At 41.3% G+C, this 26,426-nt stretch overlaps 1 protein-coding gene across 5 annotated transcripts in view; it reads right to left on the bottom strand.

The window, feature by feature from the left end:
• Positions 1 to 26,426, bottom strand: part of trim44 (tripartite motif containing 44) — a 201,163-nt gene that overhangs the window by 89,264 nt on the left and 85,473 nt on the right. The window contains exon 5 of one of the 5 annotated variants that reach the window (XM_061917628.1): positions 13,794 to 19,279. The exons of 2 other annotated variants lie outside the window; for them this stretch is intronic. In XM_061917628.1, the coding sequence (XP_061773612.1) occupies positions 19,189 to 19,279 (91 nt within the window). In that variant the 3' untranslated portion in view covers positions 13,794 to 19,188. Of the gene's footprint in view, positions 1 to 13,793; positions 19,280 to 19,470; positions 26,303 to 26,426 lie in introns of those variants that run through there. 2 more of the 5 variants (XM_061917625.1, XM_061917627.1) reach the window with 2 other exon arrangements.

Below are 26,426 nucleotides of genomic sequence, written 5' to 3' on the forward strand. Positions count from 1 at the left end.
GTTTTTCAGAAAACTTAAGAGGGAACTTAAAAACACAAAATAGCTGCCTAAACTACAATCGTAAGGACAAACTAAATAAATAAAAAAAATACACATACACATAGAACACCAACAGCGGGGAGGAAAGGGCAGTTAAGAATATGCAGGAGGGAGAGGAACTGTATTTTGTGCACATGGCTTAACAATCCATTATTCATTGGCGCCACAGACGAGAGTGCATCAACCCAAACACAGTAGTAACCCAATTCTGCCACGCTATATCCTTGGGTGCATTGCAGACACTTAACGCCTTATCTTTGCTCTCTGGGATCACAGCTCTCTATCTATCTCGTGAGCCGGTCAATACTAGAAGCACTTTCAAAGCAACACACAGTGAACCAGCAGACCCCAGCATAAGCATATGAAATACTTGAAAAGAAATATGCGCCAAATCAATTGAAAGCAATCGACTTATGTCTTATCAGTGGCTAACCCAAATGCAGAATTTGCTAGGATTCTACGTATGTTTTATAAATCCAAACCCCGTTTCCATATGAGTTGGGAAATTGTGTTAAATGTAAATATAGACGGAATACTATTATTTGCAAATCCTTTTCAACCCATATTCAGTTGAATATGCTACAAAGACAACATATTTGATGTTCAAACTGATTAACCTTTTTTTTTTGTGCAAATAATCATTAACTTTAGAATTTGATGGCAGCAAAACGTGACAAAGAAGTTGGGAAAGGTGGAAATAAATACTGATGAAGTTGAGAAATTCTCATCAAACATTCATTTGGAACATCCCACAGGTGTGCAGGCTAATTGGGAACAGGTGGGTGCCATGATTGGGTATAAAAGCAGCTTCCGTGAAATGCTCAGTCATTCACAAACAAGGACAGCGCGAAGGTCACCAATTTTTAAGCAAATTGTTTAACAGTTTTAGAACAACATTTCTCAAGGAGCTATTGCAAGGAATTTAGAGATTTTACCATCTACGGTCCGTAAAATCATCAAAAGGTTCAGAGAATCTGGAGAAATCACTGCAGGTAAGCGATGATATTACGGACCGTTGATCCCTCCGGCGGTACTGCATAAAAAACAGACATCAGTATGTAAAGGATATCACCACATGGGCTCAGGAACACTTCATAAAACCACTGTCAGTAACTACAGTTGGTTGCTACATCTGTAAATTCAAGTTAAACTTCTGCAATGCAAAGCAAAACCCATTTATCAACGACACCAAGGAACGCCGCTGGCTTCACGGGGCCCGAGTTCATATAAGATGGACTGATGCAAAGTGGAAAAGTGTTCTGTGGTCTGACGAGTCCACATTTCAAATTATATTTGGAAATTGTAAACGTGGTGTCCTCCGGAACAAAGAGGAAAATAACCATCTGGATTGTTATAGGCGCGAAGTTGAAAAGCCAACATCTGTGATGGTATGGGGGTGTATTAGTGCCCAAGGCATGGGTAACTTACACATCTGTGAAGGCACTATTAACGCTGAAAGGTACATACAGGTTTTGGAGCAACATATGTTGTCATCCAAGCAACGTTATCATGGACGCCCCTGCTTATTTCAGCAAGACAATGCCAAGCCACGTGTTACAACAGCGTGGTTTCGTAGTAAAAGAGTGCGGGTACTTTCCCGGCCCGCCTGCAGTCCAGACCTGTCTCCCATCGAAAATGTGTGGTACATTATGAAGCGTAAAATACGACAGCGGAAACCCCGGACTGTTGAACGACTGAAGCTCTACATAAAACAAGAATTGGAAAGAATTCCACTTTCAAAGCTTCAAAAATGTGTTTCCTCAGTTCCCAAATTTTAATTGAGTGTTGATTAAAAGAAAAGGTGATGTAACACAGTGGTGAACATGCCCTTTCCCAACTACTTTGGCACATATTGCAGCCATGAAATTCTAAGTTAATTATTATTTGCAAAAAAAAAACAAAGTTTATGAGTTTGGACATCAAATATCTTGTCTTTGTAGTGCATTCAATTAAATATGGGTTGAAAAGGATTTGGGAATCATTGTATTCTGTTTATATTTACATCTAACACAATTTCCCAACTCATATGGAAATGGGGTTTGTATTTTTTATTCCATTACATTTTGGTGAATAATAAAAAATAGTTAACATGGTTTTGGGACAACTTGTTTACATAAAAATTATGGCTTTCAAAGTTAATATGATAATAACGAGTCGTTGAAAGTTTCTTTTAACAGCAGTACTTTCTTTAACACACGATTAACGTTTGGGACGGTGTGGCGAAATTGGGAGAGTGGCTGTGCCAGCAACCTTAGGGTTCCTGGTTCAATCCCGACCTTCAACCATCCTAGTCACCTCCGTTGTGTCCTTGAGCAAGAATGTGTGTGTGAATGGGGGAATGTGGAATTAGTGTCAAAGCGCATTGAGTTCCTTAAAAAGGTAGCAAAGCGCTACACAAGTATAACCCATAACGTGTCTTTTGGGACCCTCAGTCCATATTGTAGCGGTGGGAAAGCAGTCACAGGGACAAATAGAGAGCAGAAAATGGACAAAGAAAAAAGTTAATTAAATCTAAAGTTTAATGTCGAAGCCCTGGCAGGTTGCTCTCGCCACAATTACTCCCATCCACCGTCGCTGTGAGTTATCAACAGAAGTCCTATCTGCTACCAGCAGCAGTATATATATATATATATATATATATATATATATATATATATATATATATATATATATATATATATATATATATATATATATACCAAAAGGGAATAAGTGGTAGAAAATGGATGGATGGATGGAGATATATATATATATATATATATATATATATATATATATATATATATATATATATATATATATATATATGAGAAAAAAATGGTGTCCGTGTCTATTTTGTTAAAAAACATTTTTATGTTTGTTTCATACATACATACATACATAAATACGTACATTCATACATACTGTACGTACTTGCATAAATAAGTATCACTGTACACACTCTGTACAAACAGCCACACACATTTCACTGTACAAGCATACTTACATACATACTGTACATACACATGCATATATACATACATAAATGCATATAATCACGTTGCATCAAACATATATTAACGTTTTGCCCCCAGAGGGAAACTGGGTAGACACACTGCACACTGCTAAAGCTTAACCTATATTTACTATAACAATCTATAAGGTTAATACAGTCAGCTCCTCTTTCTCGCCTCCCTCTTTACCTGCTTTTTTCTGTAATGCAAGTATTCATGCCATTAATCTACTGTTGCATTTGAAGCAGTTGATTACAGTGGTGACTGTTCTTATTATTTATTATCGATAGTGGTATCTCTATTGGTATTTTTAGTACACTAAAGTTTATTGTAAATTATTGTAATTTCTTCTGTCATAAACTGGTTCTTTGCTACTGGTATCATATTTGTACATATTGTATTTGCAGATGTTATGCTGTTGTTGTTTTTCCTGTCTCTCAGTCTTATCGCTCTCTTGTCCTAACAATATCCTTCTCTGCGCTAGCATCATTCAATAATTTCAAACGCAAATAAGACAACAATAGAAGTACCCCACACTTCTCTTTTGTAAAACATCTATATCAACAATATGATATAGCTGGTTGGCTGGATAGGACAGGTTTAAATTAAAAAAAAAAAAAAAAACAGAATAAAAAATATACATTTTTAAATATAAAATTGAATAAAAAGCAAGTATAATAAACAAAAATATTACAATAAAAAAATGACATTTAATAAAAAAATATAAATTTTAAAATATAAAATTAAATAAAAAACAAGTTTAATAAACAAAAAATGCACAATTCAAAGAAATGACATTTTACATACATTTAATAAGTTAGACTTATTAAAAAGAAAAAAAACCTGATATTTGTGATTAATCGCAATTATGAGTTAACTATGGAATAGACATAGCTATTAAAAAATGTATCTTGCATTTTGTGTGGTTATGTGACTGTAATGGATATTCATTATTTCTATTGTAAAGAGTTCCTTTTGAGAGCCACATGCTTTGCTCGAGCTGTGTAAAGAACCAATAATCCTAAATGTCAATGCAAACGACTATTTCACAATATCCTTCACAAAATGAGGATAAGTAATGGTGCCTTTGAGAGCAAATCTTCAAAAGGATGCCGGCAGCTAATGCTATTGCCCTAAACCGTTTAGGAAATTTGGGGAAATTCATCCAGACTGACAAAGCCATGCCGTTCAAAAGATTGATTAGCTTCCTCCCTAAGGAGAAGGTAACAAAAATGTTGTTGCAAGCCGGGCTGCATTTTGATTAAATAAACATGTGCTTGGAGTTTTTCCACCAACTTACCTGAACAAACCACTTGTGATTCGCCGTCAATTACATGATCCTCTTAACCGCCGTGCATTAACTTTGCGAGGGTGATTTCTTCAGCATGAGACACTTTTGCTGAACCCTCAAGGAACTCACTGGACAGAGGCAAAGCCTTTCAATTTAAGGTGGCAGAATGATTACATTTTTTGCAATAGAGCAATTCACCATGTAGTTTGTTTGACTAGTGGTATCTACCCTAAATATATACGGTTTAAAACCTAACTTACTTCGGTCTCCACAATACAGCAATGCCAACAGACTGTCAGGGGTATTTGTTGTTGCTGAACCCCACGATGCAGAGATGGAGGCAGGCATGGAGTGAGCAAACATGATTTAATAAAGATACTAAGACAAAATCAAACAAAGGGTTCCAACCAAAAGCGCGCACGTGGGCGGATAATAAACAAAAGGCCTTTAGCATAGAAGCTAACAAGAAACAAAAAGAAACTTTAGCATGGAAGCTAGAGGATAACAAACAGAAAAACGCATAATAGCTAATGGCTAACAACAAACAGCTTACCGCTACGACGACCAGGACAAGATGTAGCACGACAGGTAATAGCTGAAATGATACCAGACACGACAGGTACCAAAGACACAAGAGTGACATGAGGCAACGAAAATACAAAAGACAATACAATGATCTAGCCACTGACACAAGACAAAGCAGGTACAAATAGGTGCGGGCTGATTGGCAACAGGTGTGGCCAGGTGCAAATCAGCCGCAGCTGAGGAGGAACACAGCACTCAGGGAACAAGACGGGAAGCTGACAAAATAAGAGCACTAGACAGGAACTAAGGACAGGAAATACTAAACACAGAAGAAACAGACAAATGCAGAGGAAAAAACTAAAACAGACAAACTGTCAGGGGAAAGCCTGACACAGACGTGACTAAAAAGACAACAACAATGGCAACACATCCACTATATTGCCAAAAGTATTTGGCCACCCATCCAAATGATCAGAATCAGGTGTCCTAATCACAGGTGTATAAACTCAAGCACTTAGGCATGGAGACTGTTTCTACAAACATTTGTGAAAGAATGGGCCACTTTCAGGAGCTCAATGATTTCCAGCGTGGAACTGTCATAAGATGCCAACTGTGTAACAAAAGTATTCATGAAATTTCTTTGTTCCTAAATATTCCAAAGTCAACTGTCAGCTTCATTATAAGAAAATGGAACAAATTGGGAACAACTCAGCCTTACCGTGGTAGAGGAGTTTCCGTGTCCCAATGATCCTAGGAGCTATGTTGTCTGGGGGCTTTCATGCCCCCTGGTAGGGTCTCCCAAGACAAACAGGTCCTAGGTGAGTGATCAGACAAAGGGCAGCTCAAAGACTTCTATGGAATTACACCAAAATGAACTCAGATTTCCCTCGCCCGGACGCGGGTCACCGGGGCCCCGCTCTGGAGCCAGGCCCGGAGTTGGGGCACGATGGCGAGCGCCTGGTGGTCGGGCCTGTCCCCATGGGGCCCGGCCGGGCACAGCCCGAAGAGGCAACGTGGGTCATCCCTCCAATGGGCTCACCACTCATAGGAGGGGCCATAGAGGTCGGGTGCATTGTGAGCTGGGCGGCAGCCGAAGGCAGGGCACTTGGCGGTCCGATCCTCGGCTACAGAAGCTAGCTCTTGGGACGTGGAACGTCACCTCACTGGGGGAGAAGGAGCCTGAGCTAGTCCGCGAGGTAGAGAAGTTCCGGCTGGATATAGTCGGACTCACCTCGACGCACAGCAAGGGCTCTGGAACCAGTTTTCTCGAGAGGGACTGGACCCTCTTCTACTCTGGCGTTGCCGGCAGTGAGAGGCGACGGGCTGGGGTGGCAATTCTCGTTGCCCCCCAGCTCAAAGCCTGCACGTTTGAGTTGAACCCAGTGGACGAGAGGGTAGCTTCCCTTCGCCTTTGGGTGGGGGGACGGGTCCTGACTGTTGTTTGTGCTTACGCACCAAACAGCAGTTCAGAATACCCACCCTTTTTGGGTACACTCGAGGGAGTACTGGAAAGTGCTCCCCCGGGTGATTCCCTTGTCCTACTGGGGGACTTCAACGCTCATGTTGGCAATGACAGTGAAACCTGGAGAGGCGTGATTGGGAAGAATGGTCGCCCGGATCTAAACCCAAGTGGTGTTTTGTTATTGGACTTTTGTGCTCGTCACGGATTGTCCATAACAAACACCATGTTCAAACATAAGGGTGTCCATATGTGCACTTGGCACCAGGACACCCTAGGCCGCAGTTCCATGATCGACTTTGTAGTTGTGTCATCGGATTTGCGGCCTTATGTTTTGGACACTCGGGTGAAGAGAGGGGCGGAGCTTTCTACCGATCACCACCTGGTGGTGAGTTGGCTGCGATGGTGGGGGAGGATGCCGGACAGACCTGGCAGGCCCAAACGCATTGAGAGGGTCTGCTGGGAACGTCTGGCAGAGTCTCCTGTCAGAGAGAGTTTCAATTCACACCTCCGGGAGAACTTTGAACATGTCACGAGGGAGGTGCGGGACATTGAGTCCGAGTGGACCATGTTCCGAACCTCTATTGTCGAGGCGGCTGATTGGAGCTGTGGCCGCAAGGTTGTTGGTGCCTGTCGTGGCGGTAATCCCAGAACCCGTTGGTGGACACCAGCAGTGAGGGATGCCGTCAAGCTGAAGAAGGAGTCCTATCGGGTTCTTTTGGCTCATAGGACTCCGGAGGCAGTGGACGGGTACCGACGGGCCAAGCGGTGTGCAGCTTTAGCGGTCGCGGAGGCAAAAACTCGGACATGGGAAGAGTTCGGGGAAGCCATGGAAAACGACTTCCGGACGGCTTCGAAGCGATTCTGGACCACCATACGCCGCCTCAGGAAGGGGAAGCAGTGCCCTATCAACACCGTGTATGGTGCGGATGGTGTTCTGCTGACTTCGACTGCGGATGTTGTGGATCGGTGGAGGGAATACTTCGAAGACCTCCTCAATCCCACCAACACGTGTTCCTTTGAGGAAGCGGTGCCTGGGGAATCTGTGGTGGACTCTCCTATTTCTGGGGCTGAGGTCGCTGAGGTAGTTAAACAGCTCCTCGGCGGCAAGGCCCCGGGGGGGGATGAGATCCGCCCGGAGTTCCTTAAGGCTCTGGATGCTGTGGGGCTGTCTTGGTTGACAAGACTCTGCAGCATCGCGTGGACATCGGGGGCGGTACCTCTGGTTTGGCAGACCGGGGTGGTGGTCCCTCTCTTTAAGAAGGGAGACCGGAGGGTGTGTTCCAACTATCGTGGGATCACACTCCTCAGCCTTCCCGGTAAGGTTTATTCAGGTGTACCGGAGAGGAGGCTTCGCCGGATAGTCGAACCTCGGATTCAGGAGGAACAGTGTGGTTTTCGTCCTGGTCGTGGAACTGTGGACCAGCTCTATACTCTCGGCAGGGTTTTTGAGGGTGCATGGGAGTTTGCCCAACCAGTCTACATGTGCTTTGTGAATTTGGAGAAGGCATTCGACCGTGTCCCTCGGGAAGTCCTGTGGGGAGTGCTCAGAGAGTATGGGGTACCGGACTGTCTTATTGTGGCAGTCCGCTCCCTGTATGATCAGTGTCAGAGCTTGGCAGTAAGTCGGACACGTTTCCAGTGAGGGTTGGACTCCGCCAAGGCTGTCCTTTGTCACCGATTCTGTTCATAACTTTTATGGACAGAATTTCTAGGCACAGCCAAGGCGTTGAGGGGATCCGGTTTGGTGGCCACGGGATTAGGTCTCTGCTTTTTGCAGATGATGTAGTCCTGATGGCTTCATTTGGCCGGGATCTTCAGCTCTCACTGGATCGGTTCGCAGCCGAGTGTGAAGCGACCGGAATGAGAATCAGCACCTCCAAGTCCGAGTCCATGGTTCTCGCCCGGAAAAGGGTGGAGTGCCATCTCCGGGTTGGGGAGGAGACCCTGCCCCAAGTGGAGGAGTTCAAGTACCTAGGAGTCTTGTTCACGAGTGGGGGAAGAGTGGATCGTGAGATCGACAGGCAGATCGGTGCGGCGTCTTCAGTAATGCGGACGTTGTATCGATCCGTTGTGGTGAAGAAGGAGCTGAGCCGGAAGGCAAACATCTCAATTTACCGGTCGATCTACGTTCCCATCCTCACCTATGGTCATGAGCTTTGGGTCATGACCGAAAGGATAAGATCACGGGTACAAGCGGCCGAAATGAGTTTCCTCCGCCGGGTGGCGGGGCTCTCCCTTAGAGATAGGGTGAGAAGCTCTGCCATCCGGGAGGAGCTCAACGTAAAGCCGCTGCTCCTCCACATCGAGAGGAGCCAGATGAGGTGGTTCGGGCATCTGGTCAGGATGCCACCCGAACGCCTCCCTAGGGATGTGTTTAGGGCACGTCCAGCTGGTAGGAGGCCACGGGGAAGACCCAGGACACGTTGGGAAGACTATGTCTCCCGGCTGGCCTGGGAACGCCTCGGGATCCCCCGGGAAGAGCTAGACAAAGTGGCTGGAGATAGGGAAGTCTGGGCTTCCCTGCTTAGGCTGCTGCCTCCGCGACCCGACCTCGGATAAGCGGAAGATGATGGATGGATGGATGGATCAGCCACGAAGTGCTAGGCCACATAAACTGACAGAAAGGGCTCAGCAGATGCTGAGGCGCATGGTGCAAAGAGTCGCCACTGGACTCTAGAGCAGTGGAGACATTCTCTGGAGTGATGAATCCCGTTTCTCCATCTGGCAATCTGATGGACGAGTCTTGGTTTGGAGGTTGCCAAGAGAACTTTTCGAAACTGCATTGTGCCGAGTGTGAAATTTGGTGGAGGAGGAATTATGGTGTGAGGTTGTTTTTCAGGAGTTGGGCTTGTCCCCTTAGTTCCAGTGAAAGGAACTTTGAATGCTTCATGATACAACAACATTTTGGACAATTGCATGCTCCCAACATTGTGTGAACAGTTTGGAGCGGGCCCCTTCCTCTTCCAACATAACTGTGTAACAGTGCACAAAGCAAGGTCCATAAAGTCATGGATGACAGAGTCTGGTGTGGATGAACTTGACTGGCCTGCACAGAGTCCTGACCTGAACCCGATAGAACACCTTTGGGATGAATTAGAACGGAGACTGAGAGTCAGACCTTCTTGACGGACATCAGTGTGTGACCGCACCAATGTGCTTTTGGCAGCTGACGGTGACCTTCTATCGCTCGGCTGTCGAGAGCCTGCTAACGTACTGCGTAGCAGTGTGGTACGCCAGCTGCACTGAAGCAGACAAACGGGCGATTCAGAGGGTCATAAAGTCTGCACAAAAAATCATCGGCTGTCCCCTGCCCTCCCTGAAGGATTTACACAACTCCCGTTGCCTCAACAGAGTAAAAAACATTACCAAGGACGACACACACCCTGGCTTCCACCTGTTCGACTTGCTACCATCAGGCAGGCGCTACAGGTGCATCAGAGCCAGAACAAACAGGCTCAGAGACAGCTTCTTTCCCAAAGCTGTCACCATGTTGAACTCTAACTTATAATAATAATAATTCACCCTTATACAATATCATGCCCTAATACTCTACTGTGCAATACTACCCTTCGAGTGCAATACGTCCGACACTGATTGTTATTTATTACTTCGGCACTCTTGTCTTGTTCTGTATATCGTACAGTATTTTGTATTTTGTAGTTCTATAGTGTTTTGTATATTGTACAGGATTGCTTATTATTTTCATTGGATGTTAGTCTGTTTAGTTCAATTGTTATTTTTTCTTTTTTACCTCTTATGTTATTTATTTCACCCCATATATGTTCCCACTACCGCACCTTAAGTTGGAGTCTTTAATCTCGTTATATGCAAATATAATGACAAAGTTCATTCTTCTTCTACTTCTTCTTCTTCTTTTGGAAGAATGGTCGAAAATCCCTCTAAACACACTCCGCAACCTTGTGGACAGCCTTTCCAGAAGAGTTGAAGCCGTAATAGCTGCAAAAGGCGGACCGTTCATATCGAATTCTATGGGTTAGGAATGGGATGGCACTTCAAGTTCATATGTGAGTCAAGGCAGGTGGCCAAAAACTTTTGGCAATATAGTGTATGGTGACTTGTATTATCTCTTATAGTAACAGCTCTCTTTTTTAGCTGTACAGTTTGCTTTGTCCTCTAATCGTGGTCCCTTGACACATCCCTGCTTTGATGTGAAGGGCAAACTACCGGACAGATAAGCTGATAAGATATCATTCAACGTCTCCGATTCCATGATCTGTCAAAGGTGTCCCCTCGGTCTGTTTCTATTTGTGCTCCTCAGCTATGAATAAAGTAAACCAAGTCTACGGTTGTCAGCAAAACATTGTGGATGATTTATGAGATATTAAAATATTGCAAGCGATAAGAAGAACTGCAAATGACATGTTAAGATATTCCTCTTTTGGATTAGGGATTTATTTCCAGCCTCATTTAAATAGTTGTAGGTCGTTGGCTGGGAGAAAATAAATATATTTAAAATAATATTATCAGAGTATGTTAGTTAATGTTTTTGTGAGAAGTCTTAAGGCCAAAACCCTCGTGGTCAACCGATAACTTTGAGAAAACATGTCTCTTAAGTCCCCCAAAAAACTTCAGAGACAAAGGTCTCTTGAGACCTGACCAAACCTCAACATCAATCAATCAATCAATGTTTACTTATATAGCCCTAAATCACTAGTGTCTCAAAGGGCTGCACAAACCACCACGACATCCTCGGTAGGCCCACATAAGGGCAAGGAAAACTCACACCCAGTGGGACATCGGTGACAATAATGACCCAGTGGGACGTCGGTGACAATGATGACTATGAGAACCTTGGAGAGGAGGAAAGCAATGGATGTCGAGCGGGTCTAACATGATACTGTGAAAGTTTAATCCACAATGGATCCAACACAGTCGCGAGAGTCCAGTCCAAAGCGGATCCAACACAGCAGCGAGAGTCCCGTTCACAGCGGAGCCAGCAGGAAACCATCCCAAGCGGAGGCGGATCAGCAGCGCAGAGATGTCCCCAGCCGATACACAGGCAAGCAGTACATGGCCACCGGATCGGACCGGACCCCCTCCACAAGGGAGAGTGGGACATAGAAGAAAAAGAAAAGAAACGGCAGATCAACTGGTCTAAAAAGGGAGTCTATTTAAAGGCTAGAGTATACAAATGAGTTTTAAGGTGAGACTTAAATGCTTTTACTGAGGTGGCATCTCGAACTGTTACCGGGAGGGCATTCCAGAGTACTGGAGCCCGAACGGAAAACGCTCTATAGCCCGCAGACTTTTTTTGGGCTTCGGGAATCACTAATAAGCAGATTTCTTGCCGGGACATATGGTACAATACAATCGGCAAGATAGGATGGAGCTAGACCGTGTAGTATTTTATACGTAAGTAGTAAAACCTTAAAGTCACATCTTAAGTGCACAGGAAGCCAGTGCAGGTGAGCCAGTACAGGCGTAATAGGATCAAACTTTCTTGTTCTTGTCAAAAGTCTAGCAGCCGCATTTTGTACCAACTGTAATCTTTTAATGCTAGACATGGGGAGACCCGAAAATAATACGTTACAGTAGTCGAGGCGAGACGTAACAAACGCATGGATAATGATCTCAGCGTCTTTAGTGGACAGAATGGAGCGAATTTTAGCGATATTACGGAGATGAAAGAAGGCCGTTTTAGTAACGCTTTTAATGTGTGACTCAAAGGAGAGAGTTGGGTCGAAGATAACACCCAGATTTTTTACCGTGTCGCCTTGTTTAATTGTTTGGTTGTCAAATGTTAGAGTTGTATTATTAAATAGAGTTCGGTGTCTAGCAGGACCGATAATCAGCATTTCCGTTTTTTTGGCGTTGAGTTGCAAGAAGTTAGCGGACATCCATTGTTTAATTTCATTAAGACACGCCTCCAGCTGACTACAATCCGGCGTGTTGGTCAGCTTTAGGGGCATGTAGAGTTGGGTGTCATCAGCATAGCAGTGAAAGCTAATACCGTATTTGCGTATGATGTCACCTAGCGGCACCGAATTCTCCAAAAAAGTTGTTTTCTTACCAACCATGAAGCAGTTTTGATCAAACCTGACCTGAAACAAGCCCACCATTGCACAACATTGAGTTTTATAGTATTTTCTGTTTTTCACTCAGAGCATCAGATATAGTTACTGTCAAATATGTTTTCCTGGCATCCCCATCATTTTCCCCCCTGTGCTTTCACTCATGTTTAAAAAACATAAAGTTCATGAATATAAATTGGGAGGATTTTCAAAATACTATCAAAGGGAACTTTGTACCTAAGATAGCGCTGTTATTTGTTGACACATACAATTTGCATGTAATTTGTTGCGTAACGAATGCAAGTCAGTTAATCACAAAGAGGGTCGGGTATTTTCTTTTAACTTTCCTCTGCTGTAAATGTTATTTGGAGCAGTAATTGTTTGCTTTATTCAAGGATTCAAGGAGCTTCATGATAAAGCCATGATACACTGCATGAACTGCCTGCCTACAAATATATGCCTGCCAACTAAACCCACCATCAAACCTTTAAAGTTGCTTTGATAACGTGGCAGAAAAAGGACTAATGCCTATATTTAGCAACTAACTAAAGAAAAGAAAAGTATTTTCCTTGAGCTAGTGTTTGATATAGTGTATCCTTGTATTTTGTACGTGTTTTCTGTCATGAGCCCACATGACAATTTGGACTATTCTAGTTATGTTACTGTGTTCCAGTGACGTGCGGTGAGGTTTATAGCTGGTGAGGCACTGACGAAATCAGAATCAGATTTACAGATATACAGTATGCGCTCTGCGCAGATTACCGTATTTCCTTGAAAAGCCGCCGAGGAGCTAATTAATTTAAAACCTCTTCTCACTCCTGCGCTTATTCAAGGCATGCGGTAAAAGTAAGCAGGCGCTAATAATTTTAAAACCTCTTCTTACCCCTGCGCTTACCAATGGGCATGCAGTAAAAAATTGAGTGTGATATAAAAAAATTAAAAAAAAAATTATTCTGCGGCCGCGGCCCGGTGGTTGGGGACCATTTCTCTACGACATGTCATTGCGCCCAGTTTTACACCATGCTATCTGCGTGCCGGTCGGACACATGCATACGAGATTGCAATGCATACTTGGTCAACAGCCATACCTTTTACACTGATGGTTGTGATATAAACAACTTTAACACTCTTACTAATATGTGCCACACTCTGTGAACCCACACCAAACACATTTCTGGAGAACATTGGCTCTGTAACACATTATAAACGCAACTTAAAAATTACCCAGAATTCCAATGCATCCATGACTCTTGGCTATATTATACACGCGCCCCCAACCAGCGCACGGAGGGGGGTTTATAATATAGCCAAGAGTCATGGATGCATTGGAATTCTGGGTAATTCTTATGTTGCGTATATAATGTGTTACAGAGCCACAGAGGGTTCACAGAGTGTGGCGCATATTAGTAAGAGTGTTAAAGACATGTTGTTTTATATCACAACCATCAGTGTGATCTGTATGGCTGTGGAACAAAACCCCTGGTTTACACAGTAAAAGCAAAAAAAAAAGTCCTCCGCCATTTTGGAAATGACGTCACGACTTGGATCTAGCGGTAAAAGTAAGCATGCGCTAATAAATTTGGGGAGAGGGTTCGACCCGGCAGTAATTCAAGGCAGGCGCATTTTACATGCCCGGCGGCTATTCAAGGACATACGGTAATTGCCATTTGATTGGCAGCAGTTTACGGGTTATGTTTCATTTCTGCATTCTTTACACATACAAACTGTCGCCCACAAAATGTGCATTTAATTCAAAACTGAACAAAAATAATCTTATCGCCGTCTTACCTTATAATGGAAGTCCATGCGCCGGTCCTTTTGGATATGGGTTGTACTTGTATAGCGCTTTTCTACCTTCAAGGTACTCAAAGCGCTTTGACACTACTTCCACATTTACCCATTCACACACTGATGGAGGGAGCTGCCATGCAAGGCGCTAACCAGCACCCATCAGGAGCAAGGGTGAAGTGTCTTGCTCAGGACACAACGGACGTGGTACTAGGTGGGGATTAAACCAGGGACCCCCCGGGTTGCGCACGGCTACTCTCCCATTGCGCCACGGATAAAAATAGCCGTCACTTTCTGGTAAAAGTCCTCCTTCACTTCCTTCAGTTTTAAAAGTCTTATAAGAGCCCCCGCGACCCCGAAAGGGAATAAGCGGTAGAAAATGGATGGATGGATAAGAGTTCAACATAGTTGCCGCAATTAGCACAGCTCCTACTTTCATCATTTCCACGAAATGCAAGCTGCTGTTTGGTGAGGAAGCAGGTCGCATTGACGACATCTTTTAAAGGCCTACTGAAATGAGATTTTTTTTTTATTCAAACGGGAAAAGCAGGACCATTCTATGTGTCATACTTGATCATTTCACAATATTGCCATATTTTTGCTGAAAGGATTTAGTAGAGAACGTCGACGATAAAGTTCGCAACTTTTGGTCGCTAATAGAAAAGCCTGCCTTTACTGGAAGTATGTGCGCATGACATCACGAGTTGCAGGGCTCCACACATATTCACATTGTTTTTAATGGGAGCCACCAGCAGTAAGAGCAATTCAGACCGAGAAAACGACAATTTCCCAATTAATTTGAACAAGGATAAAAGATTTGTGAATTCGGATATTGATAGTTAAGGACTAGAAAAAAAAAAAGCGACGGCTCCGGTCGGCGTCAGTGTGAGCGTTTCAGATGTAATTAGACACATTTACTAGGATAATTCTGGAAGCTCCCTTATCTGCTTATTGTTTCAATAGTGTTTTAGTGAGATTTTAAAGATTGCAAAGACATACCTCGAGGTCGGATGGCTGTCTGGGAGAGAAGCTCACAGCTGCCTTTTACACAGCTGCTGCAGGACGAAGAATAATCCAATGATTTCTCCGGTAGATATATATCACAATTCCCCCATCCAAAAACATGCTGGTTGACGTAGAGAAAACATGTTCACTTGACCGCTCTGTGTTACAGCTTCACAAAAAACAAAGAAACCCCGGCTGTGTCTCGGTGCTAAAAAGACAGCTGCAATCCACCGCTTTCCACCAACAGCATCGTTCTTTATAGTCTCCATTATTAAATGAACAAATTGCAAAAGATTCAGCAAAACAGATGTCCAAAATACTGTGTAATTACGCCATGAACAGAAACGACTTTTAGCTGTGTTTGGTGAATCGCTAATATTTCCTTACAGTCCGTGACGTCACTCCTCATTCCGCTACATTTACATTTAAAATTGCAATTTAGTAAACTACAAAAGCCGTATTGGCATGTGTTGCAATGTTAATATTTCATCATTGATATGTATCTATCAGACTGTGTGGTCGGTAGTAGTGGGTTTCAGTAGGCCTTTAAAATCTTTCGGTTCTGTTTTACCTTAGCATTGTGGACACTGATGTTGATTCGCCGCTGTTCTTACAAAGCCAAGGCTATCCTCGTCATCCCAAACGTTTTTAATGCAATCTAGCTTTGAATATGAGTGGCCGACCGCTCATGTTTGGTGAAGCTTCTTTGCAAATTCTTTGGGACACAAAATCCCATTTGAGTCCACACGTTTGAAAAAAGAAGGCATGGTAAGCAGAAAAGGCGGTTTCTTGCGGAACATCCACAAAGCCAGTCTTTTCACGTATACCACTCCGTTTGGAAAGAGCGAGTAACTTTCCGTCGTGCTGATTGAAACAAACCATTTAGCTCCGGCGTTGGTCTTCCTTTAGTAATTATCTCCTGTTTCGCTTGAAAGTCCACTTTAGAAAACTGTTTAAGGGCATTTTGAAAGTCAGGGTGCACGAGACGGAAAAAATAAGTCGCTGCGGCACTTACCCGCGTAGGCCACCATATGTCTGGGATCATGAGCGCCCCAACCCGCCCCTATCGTGAGGCACGAGAACTGTTTGCCTCACCTCAGACTTTTTTCTCTGCCGTTTTGATGGCTCAACCAACACACAAAACAAGTTACTCGCTGCGGCACTTGACTAGCTTACGCCACCGTATGTCTCTGATCGTGAGGCACGAGAACTGTTTGCTTCACCTCAGACTTTTTTCTCTGCCATTTTGAACGCTCGGCAACACACCACACAAGAATGCGCTCTGGTCGCACGGCAGACGGAGAAGTTTACGAGGGATTGCGAAAATTCTGCGATTTTAAAGAAAAAAAAAATCCAAATTGGTGAAGCTAAATAAAAATTAAAAATTACAATTATTTTATCGTTATATATTTTATTTCTTTGCATGATCACAGGTGGGCTTCACGGTGGCAGAGGGGTTAGTGCGTCTGCCTCACAATACGAAGTTCCAGCAGTCCTGGGTTCAAATCCAGGCTCGGGATCTTTCTGTGTGGAGTTTGCATGTTCTCCCCGTGAATGCGTGGGTTCCCTCCGGGTACTCCGGCTTCCTCCCACTTCCAAAAGACATGCACCTGGGGATAGGTTGATTGGCAACACTAAATTGGCCCTAGTGTGTGAATGTTGTCTGTCTATCTGTGTTGGCCCTGCGATGAAGTGGCGACTTGTCCAGGGTGTACCCTGCCTTCCGCCCGATTGTAGCTGAGATAGGCGCCAGCGCCCCCCGCGACCCCGAAAGGGAATAAGCGGTAGAAAATGGATGGATGGATGGATGGATGGATGGATGATCACAGGTGAGGCACTGCCTCCCCTTGCCTCCCCTGACCGCACGTCACTGCTGTATTCTGTGTCATTTCCCTTTCTGCTAACTCTTGATTTTGGTTCTACTTCCTGTTGAACTCCTTATTTTGCAGCCTCTTCACTTTGTTTAGTTTCCTGCCACAGCACCTATTTTCCGTTACTAATCAAGTCTATTTAGGTTAACTTGTTGCTCCCTGCCAGTGCTGGGTTATTGTATTTTGTCAGTGTGCATGAGAAACTCTGCTGCCGCTACGTGCCTGGTGCTAACCTTTTATTTCTGCTGTGTTTTGCTCTCTAAGTAACAAATGGCATTTTTACCCACTCAAGGCCATCTGTTTCTGCATCTTGGAGTCACGACAAGCTCAACCATGTGCAACCGAGACGGTGGTCTATAAAAATCAGCTGAATAAAATGTTCATATTCAAATGTCATTTTAAAATACTATATGTGTGTACTATTATGCAACGTATGTAAAACATAGGGGGTAGGAAGTGCACGGGAGATGTGGGGGTTTAAGTAAGACATGGAAATGCAATTTAAATGCATCTCATTAAGGTTACAGTCTGGTGGATGAGCTGAGGGGAGGAAAAAAACAAGATTTATACTCTGAGGATCTTGGCAAGCATTGTATTGATGAGCAACTCCTGGAAAGATGTGGGTGGGTACCGACCGCGTTGTGGTCCTGGGAGAGGGAGGGATGCTCTGTCTGTGGCAGTGATATCGGGCTTTATGTTTCTGCTCGATAATCTTCCGACTAAATTACACTGCATTAAGTCCTGAACTTTTGCTATCTTGCGATTATTCACCCGAGAGTTAACTCAAGCCGGACAACACATTAATCAGCATGCCCAGTAGAGTTCTTCCTTAACATTATGTGCATCTTGTTGTTTGTTCTGAAAGTTATTTTCCATAAGAGCTCCATTAGATTCAGCATCAACAGCATTTTAGAGCAATATGGGTAACTTGAGAGTAATTATTTCAGGAAGTATGTAAGGTGTAGTGGTTAACCTTGCCAAGGGCAATTGCATTGCGGCTCTGGCCCAGCCTTGTTGCCATCTGCTCCAGAGCTGGGAGCTCTTTATACAGACTGAACCATCAATAAAATATTGCATGTTGGCACAATGCACCAATTTGGGTTGTGGCCTTTCTTACTTATTAAAAGTAAGACATATTACACACCAGAGAGAAATTTCCCTGGTGTCAGAAAATTTTTGTTTTTTACTAAATGTTTTTTTGCATGTAGAATTAATTTGACTTTACATCCAGCATTCACACAGTTTCTTCCTTTGAGGAAATATGTGCTTACTTGAAAAATGCTTGTACAAATGTGTGAGGATTTTTCCGCTAGAGAGAAGGTGCGCTAAGAGCCTTCCTTCTTTGAGGCACGAATGCTTCAGATAAGCATGAGTCTGGTCTCAAAATATTTTGGAGATGTTCTGGCGCAGACCAAGGTGAATGATGTTCTTTAGTCGAAGATCAACTGCAATAGCAGCAGAAATAACAGTGCAGCGGTACCTTGATTTTCTTTAAGTCCCAAAATTTAGGGAAGACAGAATGTACCATATGCTCCTGGGATAGACTCCAGCCCCTTCGTAGCTCCAACAAGGACAAGTGGTAGACAATGTATGGATGCATGGATGGATGTCAATAAATAAAGGGTGCCAAAGTGTGGTTGGAAGAACATTTGTGGACTGCAGCTATTTTATTTTTGATTTGTTTATTAATGGGCCTGCGTTACATTGTAGAAATAATATAAAGCTCCCCCAAAAAGCAGCCAAGACCGAAAATAGACACAATGTGCAGTATGAAAACCTAGATACATTTGGTGAAAATGTTCTTCCAGAGCTGAATCATACCAAAACCAAGGTACCACTTTTCAACAATTGCTCCTCTAACTGGTTGCAGGATAGTTAGGAAAGTAAATCGGAAACTGGAACCAGTTCAGAAAGTATCAATACCTCGGAATCGTCTACCATTTTTTCCAAAACAAGTCCTTTAACGGTTCCTTAAAGTGGGGATGAGGTCATCACGCAACGTGCGTAGTAACGTCAAACAGCAACATGGCACCTGGGCGGTACGAGCGTTTTGAAGTTTGCGTACATTTCACAAAAAAAGATTGCAACAGTGCTACTTGTAATTTTTCCCAGGTTGCTATTTCGTAAAGAGGAGGACATAAGAGCAATATGCTGAAACATTTGAACATACAGCATCCAAGAACTATAAATGAATGTCGCGTTTTTGCACGGCGTCGATCTCATCCCAGGCAGAAGCAGTCATCCGGCGTAAAGACAACAGGTACAAATACCGCCTGTAATGTTAGCACAATTATTTGTTGATTTGAAATGAATGCCTTCTCATTCAGATGAGCATGAGGAAACAAATTTTGGCAGGTTTGGAGGTGGGAAGTAATAGCTCCGGTTAACATCTGCCACGACAAATGTCAATGAGCAGTGACTAAGTTTGTAGTCAAAAACTTACAACAATACAAACAAATGCAACTTCAGTCGGTGAATGTTCAATTGTAGTCAGAGAAAAGCTTCATTTTTTTCCCCCAACAACATTTTAACTAGGCCAATATTATTGTACAGGTGGATCTCATAAAATTTGAAAAGCGTGTAAAATTCCATTCATGTCAGCAATTCAACTTCGAATGTGAAACGAATATTTGATATAAAGTCATTACATGCAAAGTGAGATATGCCAAACCTTTATTTATTATTATTTGGATGATCATGATTTACAGTTTTTGAAAAACCCCACATCTTCTGAGATTTTCAATTCAAGGTTTTCATAAGATGTAAGTCATAATCATCAACATTACAACAAAAGAAGGCTTGAAATAGCGTTGCATGTTATGAGCCTATGCTATTGTTTTACCTTCCAAACAACTAAATCTTAACAAACTTTTGCCCAGTATTTGCATGGTATACAAGATTCTTAAAAGTTTTACAAATGTTATGAAATGTTACATGCTTGAGTAATTTTCACATGTTTTATTTTGTTGAATTCAGATTTTATTTTAATTTATTTTCAAAATTGTTTTTATATGCATTGGGTTTTTTAAAGACCTCACTGTTGGCTTTGTAAGGTCACATTAGCTCAGGGGTCGGGAACCTTTTTGGCTGAGCGAGCCATGAAAGCCAAATATTTCACAAAGTATTTCCGTAAGAGCCGTATAAATTTTTCAACACTGAATACAACTAAATTTGTGCATTTTTAAGTATGACCAACATTTGTAGAGTATAATAAGTCTCTTATTCTTTTTAACAACATTGTTATTATAAAAGTTAACCAATAATACATATAATACTTCTTACCATTAATGCGACATCTTGAACAGGTGCGGTAGAAAACGGATGGTTGGATTAAAATGCATGAGAATGTTTTATAATTTGAACGTTATTTTTGATACTGTGATTACCAGCGGAATTATTCATTATTTATCGTGTTAAGCAATGTCAGCTAAGATTTATCTGAGAGCCATAGGTTCCCTACCCCTGGTTTAAGCATTAGACACCTTTTTACCTGCACTCTGCCTCCCGCTGTTTCCCACACCTACAAAGCAATTAGCTACCGACTGCCACCTACTGATATGGAAGAGTATTACACGGTTACTCGGCATAGCTCGGTTGGTAGAGTGGCCGTGCAAGCAACCTGAGGGTTCCAGGTTCGATTCCCGCTTCCGCCATCCTAGTCACTGCCGTTGTGTCCTTGGGCAAGACACTTTTACACACCTGCCCCCAGTGCCACCCACACTGGTTTAAATGGAACTTCGATATTGGGTTTCACTATGTAAAAGTGCTTTGAGTCACTAGAGAAAAGCGCTATATAAATATAATTATCTGAGAGCCATATGCAGTCATCAAAAGAGCCACATCTGTCTCTAGAGCCATAGGTTCCTTACTCCTGTATTAGCTCTAAACCAGTGGTTCTTAACCTTGTTGGAAGTACCAAACCCCACCAGTTTCATATGCGCATTCACCGAACCCTTATTTTGTGAAAAAATAAAACGTTTATTTTTAATTCAATACAAAGTAATATGTTTTTTTTTTACTGGTGCATGAAATGAACCATGCATGAACATCACCTTGTTCGAAGAACAAAACCAACACAGTGCATGAACTCACAACAAATGACACACCCGCAAATCAGTGTGACTTCCTCTGTTGACTTATCCATAATAAGCCGATAGGGAGAAGTTTGTATTTACACGATGAGTCGGGTGTGTCTTGACCTCTGCGCCGAACCCATGAGGCCGACTCACCGAACCCCTCTGGTTCGATTGAACCCAGGTTAGGAACCACTGCTCTGGACTAAACACAAATGATGCTAATTAGGGCTGGGCGTATCGATAGTATCGATACTTGGTGAGTATCGGTATCGTATCGATACTGGCATGATGGTATCGATACTTCACCAAATTAAGCGAATCACTCCGATTTTAAAAAAAATGTGAGCGCAGCGCAGCGCAGCGCTCCTCACCACCCCACCCTCCTCCCTTGCGATGGGTCGTTCGCGAACGATTCGTTCGTTCAAACGAATCATTTGAGTGAACGAACTGAATCACTTAATGAAATGATTCGTTCTTTTCTCAGTGCATTTGAGTTTCAGCCGCGACTGTGTCATTTGGAGGGATAATAAAACTCACTGATGTCTTAGTGTTTGTGAACAAGCGTCGCCTGAGCAAATAACATAATTATGAACAGAATAAACAATCAAGTGAACGGACAGCCCAGTCCTCTGTGAGCGGGGAGGGACCTGAGCCTGCATTATCTATTGAAAATAAAGTTGTATTGGTGTTTAATTCATGAATATGATGTTAGACACGTTATAATGACGTGTGTGTGTGTGTATTTGTTCGTTTGTTTTTTTCTTTTTATATATTTTTTGTATACTTATTTAAGCTATCTTCTTTTTTGACTTAAAAAATTAAATTATATATTTCCATTTGACTGCTTTGATAACAGTGCACTTTTTTATTTTGGGTTTCGGGCTCTTAATTTAATTTATTTTGAAGGTATTTTTGTTAGTATATTTAAGTATTATTGACGTAGTGTATTTATTTTTGTTTTTGCATTTCACTTCCGGTATCGGTATCGGCGGTACTGGCCGGTATCGGATCGGATCGGTATTGATACCCAAATTTGCGATATTGCTCACCCCTAATACTTATTTAAGCTATCTTCTTTATTGACTTACACATTTAATTATATATTTCCATTTGACTGTTTTGATAACAGTGCACTTTTTTATTTTGGGTTTCGGGCTCTTAATTTAATTTATTTTGAAGGTATTTTTGTTACTATATTTAAGTATTATTGACGTAGTGTATTTATTTTTGTTTTTGCATTTCACTTCCGGTATCGGTATCGGCGGTACTGGCCGGTATCGGATCGGATCGGTATCGATACCCAAATTTGCGATATTGCTCACCCCTAATACTTATTTAAGCTATCTTCTTTATTGACTTACACATTTAATTATATATTTCCATTTGACTGTTTTGATAACAGTGCACTTTTTTATTTTGGGTCTCGGGCTCTTAATTTAATTTATTTTTAAGGTATTTTGTTAGTATATTTAAGTATTATTGACGTAGTGTATTTATTTTTGTCTTTGCATTTCACTTCCGGTATCGGTATCGGCGATACTGGCCAGTATCGGATCGGATCGGTATCGATACCCAAATTTGCGATATTGCTCACCCCTAATACTTATTTAAGCTATCTTCTTTATTGACTTACACATTTAATTATATATTTCCATTTGACTGTTTTGATAACAGTGCACTTTTTTATTTTGGGTTTCGGACTCTTAATTGAATTTATTTTTAAGGTATTTTGTTAGTATATTTAAGTATTATTGACGTAGTGTATTTATTTTTGTTTTTGCATTTCACTTCCGGTATCGGTATCGGCGATACTGGCCAGTATCGGATCGGATCGGATCGGTATCAATACCCAAATTTGCGATATTGCTCACCCTTAATACTTATTTAAGCTATCTTCTTTATTGACTTACACATTTAATTATATATTTCCATTTGACTGTTTTGATAACAGTGCACTTTTTTATTTTGGGTTTCGGGCTCTTAATTGAATTTATTTTTAAGGTATTTTGTTAGTATATTTAAGTATTATTGACGTAGTGTATTTATTTTTGTTTTTGCATTTAACTTCCGGTATCGGTATCGGCGGTACTGGCCGGTATCGGATCGGATCGGTATCGATACCCAAATTTGCGATATTGCTCACCCCTAATACTTATTTAAGCTATCTTCTTTATTGACTTACACATTTAATTATATATTTCCATTTGACTGTTTTGATAACAGTGCACTTTTTTATTTTGGGTTTCGGGCTCTTAATTGAATTTATTTTTAAGGTATTTTGTTAGTATATTTAAGTATTATTGACGTAGTGTATTTATTTTTGTTTTTGCATTTCACTTCCGGTATCGGTGTCGGCGGTACTGGCCAGTATCGGATCGGATCGGTATCGATACCCAAATTTACGATATTGCTCACCCCTAATACTTATTTAAGCTATCTTCTTTATTGACTTACACATTTAATTATATATTTCCATTTGACTGTTTTGATAACAGTGCACTTTTTTATTTTGGGTTTCGGGCTCTTAATTGAATTTATTTTTAAGGTATTTTGTTAGTATATTTAAGTATTATTAAAGTAGTGTATTTATTTTTGTTTTTGCATTTCACTTCCGGTATCGGTATCGGCGATACTGGCCAGTATCGGATCGGATCGGTATCGATACCCAAATTTGCGATATTGCTCACCCCTAATACTTATTTAAGCTATCTTCTTTATTGACTTACACATTTAATTATATATTTCCATTTGACTGTTTTGATAACAGTGCACTTTTTTATTTTGGGTTTCGGGCTCTTAATTGAATTTATTTTTAAGGTATTTTGTTAGTATATTTAAGTATTATTGACGTAGTGTATTTATTTTTGTTTTTGCATTTCACTTCCGGTATCGGTATCGGCGGTACTGGCCGGTATCGGATCGGATCGGTATCGATACCCAAATTTGCGATATTGCTCACCCCTAATACTTATTTAAGCTATCTTCTTTATTGACTTACACATTTAATTATATATTTCCATTTGACTGTTTTGATAACAGTGCACTTTTTTATTTTGGGTTTCGGGCTCTTAATTGAATTTATTTTTAAGGTATTTTGTTAGTATATTTAAGTATTATTAAAGTAGTGTATTTATTTTTGTTTTTGCATTTCACTTCCGGTATCGGTATCGGCGATACTGGCCGGTATCGGATCGGATCGGTATCGATACCCAAATTTGCGATATTGCTCACCCCTAATACTTATTTAAGCTATCTTCTTTATTGACTTACACATTTAATTATATATTTCCATTTGACTGTTTTGATAACAGTGCACTTTTTTATTTTGGGTTTCGGGCTCTTAATTGAATTTATTTTTAAGGTATTTTGTTAGTATATTTAAGTATTATTAAAGTAGTGTATTTATTTTTGTTTTTGCATTTCACTTCCGGTATCGGTATCGGCAGTACTGGCCGGTATCAGATCGGATCGGTATCGATACCCAAATTTGCGATATTGCTCACCCCTAATACTTATTTAAGCTATCTTCTTTATTGACTTACACATTTAATTATATATTTCCATTTGACTGTTTTGATAACAGTGCACTTTTTTATTTTGGGTTTCGGGCTCTTAATTGAATTTATTTTTAAGGTATTTTGTTAGTATATTTAAGTATTATTGACGTAGTGTATTTATTTTTGTTTTTGCATTTCACTTCCGGTATCGGCGATACTGGCCAGTATCGGATCGGATCGGTATCGATACCCAAATTTGCGATATTGCTCACCCCTAATACTTATTTAAGCTATCTTCTTTATTGACTTACACATTTAATTATATATTTCCATTTGACTGTTTTGATAACAGTGCACTTTTTTATTTTGGGTTTCGGGCTCTTAATTGAATTTATTTTTAAGGTATTTTGTTAGTATATATAAGTATTATTAAAGTAGTGTATTTATTTTTGTTTTTGCATTTCACTTCCGGTATCGGTATCGGCGATACTGGCCGGTATCGGATCGGATCGGTATCGATACCCAAATTTGCGATATTGCTCACCCCTAATACTTATTTAAGCTATCTTCTTTATTGACTTACACATTTAATTATATATTTCCATTTGACTGTTTTGATAACAGTGCACTTTTTTATTTTGGGTTTCGGGCTCTTAATTGAATTTATTTTTAAGGTATTTTGTTAGTATATTTAAGTATTATTAAAGTAGTGTATTTATTTTTGTTTTTGCATTTCACTTCCGGTATCGGTATCGGCGATACTGGCCGGTATCGGATCGGATCGGTATCGATACCCAAATTTGCGATATTGCTCACCCCTAATACTTATTTAAGCTATCTTCTTTATTGACTTACACATTTAATTATATATTTCCATTTGACTGTTTTGATAACAGTGCACTTTTTTATTTTGGGTTTCAGGCTCTTAATTGAATTTATTTTTAAGGTATTTTGTTAGTATATTTAAGTATTATTGACGTAGTGTATTTATTTTTGTTTTTGCATTTCACTTCCGGTATCGGATCGGATCGGTATCGATACCCAAATTTGCGATATTGCTCACCCCTAATACTTATTTAAGCTATCGTCTTTATTGACTTACACATTTAATTATATATTTCCATTTGACTGTTTTGATAACAGTGCACTTTTTTATTTTGGGTTTCGGGCTCTTAATTGAATTTATTTTTAAGGTATTTTGTTAGTATATTTAAGTATTATTAAAGTAGTGTATTTATTTTTGTTTTTGCATTTCACTTCCGGTGTCGGTATCGGCGATACTGGCCAGTATCGGATTGGATCGGTATCGATACCCAAATTTGCGATATTGCCCACCCCTCATACTAATCTACATTTTTGTTATCTCTTCCGATCAATAACAGAAGCGATAAAGAACCAAATCGTTACGCAGAATCAAAAGTGGAATCGGAACCAGAAAAATCTTATCAATTCCCCTCCTTAAGGATAGTGCAGGGGGCCAAACCTGACTCCTCTAATCACAAAACAACATGTACATACAGTTTAAGCGTGCCAATCAACACAGCTCCATAGCATACAGTCTCTCATACTGAGCGACAGAGTTTGTCACTTCGAGTGATTCCAGCGGGCACACATAGATGAGAGCGACTAATTGCCTTGCTGGGAAATCAACGTGACTCACATGTGAAAAATGGCTTTGGAGGATAGGGAGTACTTGATGTGCAGAGGTGAGCTTGGATCTGTACTGCAAACAGAGAAATGCTTGGACTGTGTGTTTGTTAATATGCAGGTTGGGGTGTTGTAAGTCTTATGATGGTTAAGGGAACTGAGAGGAGTAGTTTTGAAGTGCCCTCAGTTTTACAGTTAAG

Source organism: Nerophis ophidion, linkage group LG12 (genome assembly GCF_033978795.1).
Source record: "Nerophis ophidion isolate RoL-2023_Sa linkage group LG12, RoL_Noph_v1.0, whole genome shotgun sequence".
Taxonomy (NCBI): Eukaryota; Metazoa; Chordata; class Actinopteri; order Syngnathiformes; family Syngnathidae; genus Nerophis; species Nerophis ophidion.